Raw genomic sequence first — 10,287 nt, forward strand, 5'->3', positions numbered from 1 at the left:
CTCCATCTATGTTAATTGAGAGTTTTGCAGGATACAGTAACCTGGGCTGGCATTTGTGTTCTCTTAGGGTCTGTATGACATCTGTCCAGGATCTTCTGGCCTTCATAGTTTCTGGCGAAAAGTCTGGTGTGATTCTGATAGGTCTGCCTTTATATGTTACTTGACCTTTTTCCCTTACTGCTTTTAATATTCTTTCTTTATTTTGTGCGTTTGGTGTTTTGACAATTATGTGACGGGAGGTGTTTCTTTTCTGGTCCAATCTATTTGGAGTTCTGTAGGCTTCTTGTATGCCTATGGGTATCTCTTTTTTTAGGTTAGGGAAGTTTTCTTCTATGATTTTGTTGAAGATATTTACTGGTCCTTTGAGCTGGGAGTCTTCACTCTCTTCTATACCTATTATCCTTAGGTTTGATCTTCTCATTGAGTCCTGGATTTCCTGTATGTTTTGGACCAGTAGCTTTTTCTGCTTTACATTATCTTTGACAGTTGAGTCAATGATTTCTATGGAATCTTCTGCTCCCGAGATTCTCTCTTCCATCTCTTGTATTCTGTTGGTGAAGCTTGTATCTACAGCTCCTTGTCTTTTCTTTTGATTTTCTATGTCCAGGGTTATTTCCATGTGTTCTTTCTTGATTGCTTCTATTTCCATTTTTAATTCCTTCAACTGTTTGATTGTGTTTTCCTGGAATTCTTTCAGGGATTTTTGCGATTCCTCTCTGTAGGCTTCTACTTGTTCTCTAAGGGAGTTCTTTATGTCTTTCTTGAAGTCCTCCAGCATCATGATCAAATATGATTTTGAAACTAGATCTTGCTTTTCTGGTGTGTTTGGATATTCAGTGTTTGCTTTGGTGGGAGAACTGGGCTCCGATGATGCCATGTAGTCTTGGTTTCTGTTGCTTGGGTTCCTGCGCTTGCCTCTCGCCATCAGATTATCTCTAGTGTTACTTTGTTCTGCTATTTCTGACCGTGGCTAGACTGTCCTATAAGCCTGTGTGTCAGGAGTGCTGTAGACCTGTTTTCCTGTTTTCTTTCAGCCAGTTATGGGGACAGAGTGTTCTGCTTTCGGGCGTGTAGTTTTTCCTCTCTACAGGTCTTCAGCTGTTCCTGTGGGCCTGTGTCTTGAGTTCACCAGGCAGGTTTCTTGCAGGGGAAAAGTTGGTCCTACCTGTGGTTCCAAGGCTCAAGTTTGCTCGTGGGGTACTGCCTAAGTCCTCTCCGCGGAGGCAGCAACCGGGAAGATCTGCGCCGCTCTTTCCGGGAGCCTCCATGCACCAGGGTTCCAGATGGCGTTTGGTGTTTTCCTCTGGCGTCTGGATGTGCACAGAGTGCAGTCTCTTCTGGTTTCCCAGGCGTGTCCACCTCTCTGAAGGTTTAGCTCTCCCTCCCACGGGATTTGGGTGCAGAGAACTGTTTATCCGGTCTGTTTCCTTCAGGTTCTGGCGGTGTCTCAGGCGCAGGGATCCTGCCGCTCCTGGGCCCTCCCCTACGGGAACCCAGAGGCCTTATACAGTTGCCTCTTGGGCCAGGGATGTGGGCAGGGGTGGGCAGTGTTGGTGGTCTCCTCCGCTCTGCAGCCTCAGGAGTGCCCACCTGATCAGGCGGTGAGGTCTCTCTCCCACGGGGTTTGGGAGCAGAGAGCTGCTGCGGGCCGGGATCCGCGGGTGTGGGACTTCCGGTAAACACAGGAAGTCTCACTTTCTCTTTCTAACCCTGTAGATTTGCTCATCTTTAAAGAACCAAATGTTAACTGTAAAGATCTTCACTACATCTCATCAACACACACACACACACACACACACACACACACACACACACACAAAATTCTTCACAATGTAAATTTTGCTAAAGAACCAATCAATAGAAGTCACATGCCACAAAACCCCTGAAGTACAGAAGTGTAGAGAGACGGTTCAGTGAGACCTGTACCCAGATGGTGCCTCACAACCACCTGTACTCAAGGGGCTCCAACACCGTCTTCTGGCCTCCTCAGGCACCAGTACATAGGTGGTGCAAACACACCCACACAGGCAAAACATCCAAACATACGATTAAAAACTTTAACTGAAATACTTTATTTTCATGGTGATTCCTAAACTATAGTTAATCTTATTTAAGCTTTCTTCCTTACCCTGTAAGTTACTTAGAAGTGTGTTTTAAGCTTTCAAATGGATGTTTATATTACTGTGTGCACGCATGTACGTGTGCATATGCATATGCTTGTGCACGAACTGGGCAAGGACTCTGCCGCTGAGCTGCACCACAGTCCTCTTTTCCCGTTTTAGGACAGGTGTGAATGAGTTCCCAGCCTGGCCTTGAACTGCTTCCTGAGTATCGGGAGTTACAGGCCTGTGTCACCTGGTCCAGAGTTCTATGTTACTTTCTTGACACTAATTTCTAACTTAATTGCACTGTGCTGAGGACAAGCTACCTATGAGATTCAGATCCTTTGAAATTTCTATTTGCTTTCCTGGGTTACCTTTATGGTTAAATTTTGATTACAAGCTGTGAAGTGGTTGGTGTTTGTATTTCATGAAGACCATTTTTTTCCACTTCTTAGAAGTTTTATTTTCATGCGTGTCACGTGTGAGTCTGTACCTGGGAGTGCAGGTAAGACGGTGTTGGATGTCACGTCGGTGCTGGGAATGGAACCTGGGTTTTCTGGAAGGGCAGCCAGTGTTCTTAACTGCCCTGCATCTCATTGCTGGAGAACTTGCCTACCATTCTAAAATGTTCTACTGAAGGCACCGAAGTGTAAGATCTCTTCCAATGAGAGACGGTGAACAGCGAGGGAGGAAAAAGAGGAGGAGAGCAGCCTGGGTATTGCAGATGTCCTGGAAGGAGCATGGAGAGCAGAGCTGTGAGTGCAGAGCGGCAGTGTAGCCCTGTGGAGGAGGAGGTCAGGTGGGCATGGTCAGCTACCAGAAACACTGCAGACCTAGACCAGGGCACTACCATGGAGCCTCAGTGACTGAGAAGAAGGAGACACTAGCATGGGTCTGAAGCTAGAGGGGTTCATGAGGAAACATGTTTTAAGATGAGAATTCTTACAACATACCGATTCGTCACAAGTAAAACGCAGAAAACTTGAGTTTATCCAATTACAAAGCACAGCTGAGTTTATCACACACCCCTCCCTCGCTTTGGAATCTTTTCTGGAGTGTTCTTTGGATATCTTAAGATTGTCAGTGTGGATCTCTCACTACCTCTCCGAGTTAAAGAAGAAACAGCCCATGATAAAGCTATCATTTCCACTGCTTTCAGTCTGAAACATTCTTGTTGATATTCTTTGGACCAAGAATTTCATTCTATTTTTTAAATTTTGTGTATGGGTGTTCTGCGTGCTCATGTCTGTGAACCACATTTGTACCTGGTGCCAAAGCGGGAGGGCATCAGACCCCTTGGGACCCGAGTTACCATTCTGAATGGCCATGTCAATGCTGGCACTTAAACTCCAGACCTCTGGAAAAGCAGCCACTGCTCCTAACCCCGAGCCATCTTCCCAGCCCTCAACCGTGAATTTAAGCTTAGGAACCTAGACATTTTTTAAAAACTGTATTTATTTATTTATTGGTGTGGTGTGCATCTAGGAGCTGGTTCTCTTCATCTGCCACGTGAGGTCCAGGGCTTGGACCTGGGTCACGGGGCTCCCCAGCAAGTGCTTTACCACTGAACTATGCCTGTGGTTCATGGAGCCAAGTTTAAAAATGCATTTCAGAGTCAAAGTCTGAGCAGCTGACAGATACAGGTGGATGGTTTTCTGATTTAAGAAAGAGACGACTCCAAGTTGTTTCACCAGAAGTGAAATGGGGGGCGTTTACTAAAAACCAGATATATTACAACTATTTGAAATAAAAACGGTAGACAAAAGGTTTTAGTTCTAGCACATTCATATTTATACATTTCTGAATTACCCTACAAGTTAACTTAACATCATTTGAATATATTTTTAACCAGAGTAAATAATCATACCTTCAGTATTCCTGTGTTCTCAGTGGGAATTATAAAATGCTATGTTCTATATGTTGACAGGTGAACTGAACTGTAAAACCAAGTGTGGGAGAAGTCACACTGTCACCCACACACAATGGACATGCTTCCTAGCAACGTAAAAGTTTTTTCTGAACATGAAGTAAATGTTAAGCATAAAGAAGTGGGGTTTTCACGCTGCTACCTACCATGTAAGCTGCCATCGATTTCGATGTTCTCAGACATCATGGAATTATTTGTGCTATAGCTCAGACCAAGAACCATCTGCAGGTCTGAGAGGTTCAGCCGTGCAGTCAGCTCGCCGCTTTTGTCCCCAACCTGTAACCACAGACGTTTTCTACATCAGAGAGACATCAGTTCACCATGCACATGTATGCATATATACGTACATGCATACATACATAACCCATTCCTACGGTATCTATGACCATTTCCATTTCCTATACGAGGGACATGAAGCTCAAGAGAGGTTTCTAAGCTCAAACACCCATCAGGTGTTAACAAGAGCCAGTCAGCCCTTGATTCTAAAACGGCTTTTTCTTTAAAAACTATGATACTTCTCTACATAGAAACGAGGGTAGGAAGATGGGTATTCTGGTAACATCCTATTCCCACGTGCCTCGGCTCACCGTACTGTCTCCCTGGATCAAGTCATCTATCTGTTTACACAGCTCTATGAACACTGGGAACACCCTACCCCGTCACTGACTTGTAAATGCTACCAGGACCCACAGCAACGTCTTTTGTTCCATACCTCTCTTGAAATTTCCAAGTGCTTTTCAGCAAAATGCATTGCTTGGTCATGATTTCCTAGAGCCGTGTATGCATTTCCTAAACTCCAACACGCTCTCCCTTCACCAATTCTAAAACAGAATTCAAAATTAACATGGAGTCATCTGAAAAGAGATCACCTAGCAATAATTAAAGGTATAAAGCGTGCTTCGGGCTTACTTAACCTTTACTAAGCTATAGCAATGAGGAGTCTAGATGGAGGAATGACAACACTGAGTACCAAATTTAAAGTCAAATATTAATACATGGAAAGATCCTTTAAAAATACATAGTAAGGGGGTTGGGGATTTAGCTCAGTGGTAGAGAGCTTGCCTAGGAAGCGCAAGGCCCTGGGTTCGGTCCCCAGCTCCGAAAAAAAGAACCAAAAAAAAAAAAAAAAAAAAAAAAAAACCACAGTAAGGGGAAGCCCTTGGTCCTGCTAAGACTGAACCCCCAGTGAACGTGATTGTTGGGGGGAGGGCAGTAATGGGGGGAGGATGGGAGGGGAACACCTATAAAGAAGGGGAGGGGGAGGGGTTAGGGGGATGTTGGCCCGGAAACTGGGAAAGGGAATAATAATCAAATGTAAATAAGAAATACTCAAGTTAATTAAAAAAAAAAAAAACACAGTAGACAGACTTTTAATCTCAGCATTCAGGGGACAGAGGCTGGCCAATCTCTGAGTTTGAGGCTAGCCTGGTCTACACAGTGAGTTTCAGAAGAGCCAGGGCTACAGAGGTCTGTCTCATAACACCACCACCACCACCACCCACACGCGCGCGTGCGCGCGCGCGCACACACACACACACACACACACACACACACACACACACACACACTCACTCACTGCATCATGAAACATCAAACCTCAGGGTGAGGACTTGCATCCTAACCACATTATCTTTCTATTACGGCCTTATCAGTAAGCATTCAGTGTAGTTTGAGCCCAGGAATGGGGGTCGGAGCAGCTAGCAAAACTCCTTCCCTGCATCTTGACGTAGTAGTATACTTCATTTTGAATAACTACACTGAAAAGTTCTTTCTCACAGTGAGGTAAAAATCTATCTTCTCAAGTAAATATTACAGACCAGTACTCCATAGATGTTCTTCGTCAAGAGAAAAACAATAAAAATAAATAAATAAATAAGAACCAAAGCAATCGACTTAGTCACCACCACTCAACGGGCAGAGTCTACCTCAGGACTCCTAACTTCTCCTGAGGAGCCATGTTCCCCACAGGGGACATTCGAGCTGAGCAGCAGGTATGTATCCCTTGACCTCAGCATCATCTGAGTCCTCTGCAACGCCCACAGTGAGCTACACAGGACGACTTCTGGGAAGGCAGCTGAGCTTGGGACCTAGTTAGTCACTCATTCATACTCAAAGTCCCATGCTTCCCCACTAATCCTCCACCAGAGGCTGGCCCTTAAGACGGTAACATGCGGGTAAGAGTCCTCTTCCAGAGGACCCAGCACCCACAGAGCAGCTCACTACTGTCTGTAACTCCTGTTCCAGTGGATCCACCACCCTCACACAGACATACGTGCAGTCAAATCACCAATGTACATAAAATAAAATAAATTAAAAAAAGAATAATGTGCACGGAGGCTCATCGAGCAGGACACTCACTCCTTCTCAGGAAGGGGACAAATGGAAAGGCCCAGGAGAAGCCAAAATTCATAGTGCACCTGCATTCACCAGAACTCGGAGCAGGGCGTGTGTGGAACTCACCGATCCTTGAGCTCCTGGGCAATCGCTAAGTGCTTGAGGTGGTACTCGATGGCCTTCTCGTAGTCCTGAAGCAGAGTGTATGTATTCCCAAGACTGTAGCAGGACTGAGCTTCCACGGCTCTGTCTTTCAGCTGCCGAGCCAGCAGCAGTGTCTTCCTGAAACCAATTTACATAATGCTTATTTTAAACTTTGGTCCTAAGAATCATAATATTAACATTTTCCATCTCTGTTGCTTTTTGTTGCCTTTTAAGTAAGTCTGCCTGAGCGTCCAATATATTTCCTATTACTTCAGAAAAAGTGAAAAGATGTTCAGAAAAAGTAGGGGGAAAAAAAGGATTTAGACTTTGAGTCCTAACAATTCACCAAAACACAGGAGTGCCAAAGCATGAACTAAGCCTCTGGAAGAGCAGCAGTATTTCAGATATTTAGACGACCCCCCTCTGTGCCATCAGTAACTTACATGTGTTTGTATCTTGTGCATGTGTGTATGTGTCATGTGGCTGCCCAGAGTTGTATCAGTTGGATGTCTCCCTCATTGCTCTCCAATTTAAAAGAAATCGATATATTTATTTTACGTATGTGAGTACACTGTAGCTATCTTCAGACACCAGAAGAGGGCATCAGATCCCATTACAGACGGTTGTGAGCCACCATGTGGTTGCTGGGATTTGAACTCAGGACCTCTGGAAGAGTAGCCAGTGCTCTTAACCGCTGAGCCAACTCTCCAGCCTACTCTTCATTTCTTGAGGTAAGGATTCTCACTGAGTCCCTGATGCCTCAGGGATCTTCTGTCTCCGTCTTTTCTCCGAGCATTTGGGATTACAGATAACTCCAGACCTAGCGTTTTAGGAGGGCACTGGGACCCAACTTAGGCATTCACATTTGTGCTGCAAGCACTTTGCCAACAAAGCCATCTCCCTAACGCCAACATCTGTCTTTAACCTACTGCGACCTCTGCCTTTTGTCAGAATTGATAATATTTAGGAAAAATCCTTAGATGTAAGTTTATAGTCACCGTTTCACTAAAAACAAACAAACAAAAAAACCCCAAGCATTTCATTTAACATTACTCAAATGTTACCTAACACATGCAGTTCTGTCAGTGAGGAGTTAGTGTAACAGGTTAGACCATGGTTGTGTGGTCCAGGGCAAGCCACTCGAGCCCTCTATCCATTTTCTTACATATGTAATGGATGGGGAAGAAAGGCCTCACAAGGTTTCTGTGACGGTTTAAATGAACTGGTGTGTATATAAACTGTATCAGGGCCTAAATCCATACGCCTTTGGATTTAATAATCTAAATGACTCTTTTCCACAATTTCTGCCAAAAGCACAATTACTTCCTACGACCTATATCTAAAAATTAAAATATGGTAATAAGAGTCTTTTCTAGAACACAAATTGAAATTATATGCCTATGACGATAACTCCAGAGCTGTCACCATGAGAGGTCTCATGCTTACTCTAATGGAGTGGTCCTGCAGGCATCTTTGAGACTTCCGGAACTGCCTTCAGGCCTTGCAATACAGATGTTTCTGGTCCACCATGATTCTTTGTATGGCTACTTTATAAATGATCTGAAGTCTTTCTAGAATCAAATTCAGTTACTTAGGCTATTTGCCAACCACTGCTTTCTATCTTTAAAAGTACAGATGATATTAGACAGTCCTCCTCCATCCTCTTACGCAGGTCTGAAGACAGTTCTGGGGGTGAGCTCCAAATCCATCACTAACCTGCCTTTGTGGAACACATGTTCATTTCTGAGTTCAAGCCTGCCTGCCTGGCCTGGGGTGGTAAGCCATTACAGTGAGCTCAAACCCTGTTAGTCAAAAAGCCACCAACCAGTTTGTAACACAACTTTGCAATAGTTAACACAAGCACAACATTTAATGATGACAACTTCTGTATTATTTGGCTTTAAACAATATGAAACTTTGTATCAAGTTTCATATAGTTTAGACTATATAGTTAAAATCAAAATGTATATTATACTCCTCACAGAATGACATATTAGGAAGAAAATTTCACATTTAGTTAACCTGTGGTTTGTGACCCCTTTGGGGAGACAGAATGACCCTTTCATAGGTATTGAATATCAGATTTCTTGCATATCAGATATTTACATTATGATTCATAACAGTAGTTATGAATGAACAGTTAGTTATAAAGTAGCAACATAATGATTTTGTGTTGGGGGTCACCACAACATGAAGAACTGTGTTAAATGATCACAGCATTGGAAGGCTGAGAACTAATCAATAACCAACCAAAAAATATTAAGCACAGGTAGATGTTTAAAGACAGATAGTATACTTTAATGTTTTAAATGGTCCAAAACAATTTTAGCTTTTTCTTTTCTCTCTTTATTAGAGACAGGTCTCACTCTGTACCTCAGACCTGTCTGAAAGTCGCTTTGTAGATCAGGTCAGCATCAAGTTCAGAGTGGTCCGCCTGCATTCCACTTAAGGGCAGGTGACAGATTTTCTTTTTCAAAGTCACCAAAAAACAGAGAAAGTTTACTAAGGAAAAGCACTCCTGAGGAATGGGACTGGATTATTGGTCTGGAAAAGATACACACCAGAAGGCTAGGATTGGCTTTTTTTGTTGTGTTCTCTAAATTCTGTCATATGGAAATATCTAAAGCATCAATGCAAATCAATCCCTGTGCTTTTGGTTCAGTCTGAGCGAGTGTTCAAACCCCACTAAGCAGAGAAAACCCTCAACAGTTCAGAAGGTGCAGGACAACAAGTGGAAGCAGGTTAAGCCTTGCTATGCTCCTGCTGGGCTAGAGGGATGCTGGCACAGAGCGCAGGCTGCCGATGAACGGGACCTCCACTTTGGTGAGAGTCAATGCTGGCTAAGAGGCCGGGGCAGTTGAGAACAACCCAGAGATCATCAGTGGACACTAAGACCTATGTTTTATCTTCAGACAAGATGGCCTCTTGTACAACTCATAATGGAGTGAGATAAAGCACACACCACACATGCTAAACAGGCTTACAAATGACTTGAGAAGTTTAGAACTTTAAACAAAGTTTAAAAGATAAAAATAAACATAATGGAAGTCACACAGCTGCCACTGAGTATCGGATGAAAGCCTACATGTGACGGTGTATGTCTGCAATGACAATACTAAAGAGACAGGGACAGGATTGCCAATTCAAGGCCACCAGGTAAGACTCTCAGAAAACAATAAAACTGGGGCACAGTGTTTCTTGAGCGTGGTGTACCAGGTAAGTACTTAGCACTGGGTGCTGAGTTCTTAACACATCCTTCAGCCCAGTTCTCACAACAACCCCACACCCAGGGCCTGATGCCTGCCACAGATGAGGAGACAGGTGTGGGCACCTAAGCCCTGGCGCTGCCCACATTATCAAAACCAGGTTTCAGCCCCAAAGCCAATGTGATCTGACGGGATGCATAATTACTCATTTGCTATTTATCTACAAAAAATATCTGACTGACCTGTAGTATTCGGAAGCAGTTTCGAATTCACCAAGGAATATGTACGCATTTCCGAGGTTGCTGTACGCTCTTCTTTCGGCCGCCTTATCTCCGAACTCTTTTGCAATCAGGAGACGCTGGAAGAGAAAACCTTATCAGAGATACAACAAACTTAGACCGTCCAGTCCCGGCCCTCACCCCGGTGGAGGAGACGGCAGGCTCCGAGGCTCCTGCTTACCTGCTCATGAGCTATAACGGCATCCCTGAAGTTGCCGAGGAGGTAGTGTGTGTTGCCGAGGTTCCCAAAGGCTCGTCCCTGGGCTGCTCGGTCACCTAGAGCAGTTACTAACGAC

At 44.1% G+C, this 10,287-nt stretch overlaps 1 protein-coding gene across 5 annotated transcripts in view; it reads right to left on the bottom strand.

The window, feature by feature from the left end:
* Gpsm2 (G-protein signaling modulator 2) overlaps positions 1–10,287 on the bottom strand; it is a 48,539-nt gene that overhangs the window by 19,559 nt on the left and 18,693 nt on the right. For all 5 annotated transcript variants that reach the window (NM_001191962.1, XM_008761411.3, XM_008761409.3 and 2 more), the window contains 5 exons: positions 10,173–10,287; positions 9,956–10,071; positions 6,490–6,645; positions 4,742–4,850; positions 4,176–4,305 (listed from right to left, as the gene is read on the bottom strand). The exon at positions 10,173–10,287 is cut by the window's right edge and continues 9 nt beyond it. In NM_001191962.1, the coding sequence (NP_001178891.1) occupies positions 4,176–4,305; positions 4,742–4,850; positions 6,490–6,645; positions 9,956–10,071; positions 10,173–10,287 (626 nt within the window). The remainder of the gene's footprint in view (positions 1–4,175; positions 4,306–4,741; positions 4,851–6,489; positions 6,646–9,955; positions 10,072–10,172) is intronic.

Source organism: Rattus norvegicus, chromosome 2 (assembly GCF_036323735.1).
Source record: "Rattus norvegicus strain BN/NHsdMcwi chromosome 2, GRCr8, whole genome shotgun sequence".
NCBI classification, from domain to species: domain Eukaryota; kingdom Metazoa; phylum Chordata; class Mammalia; order Rodentia; family Muridae; genus Rattus; species Rattus norvegicus.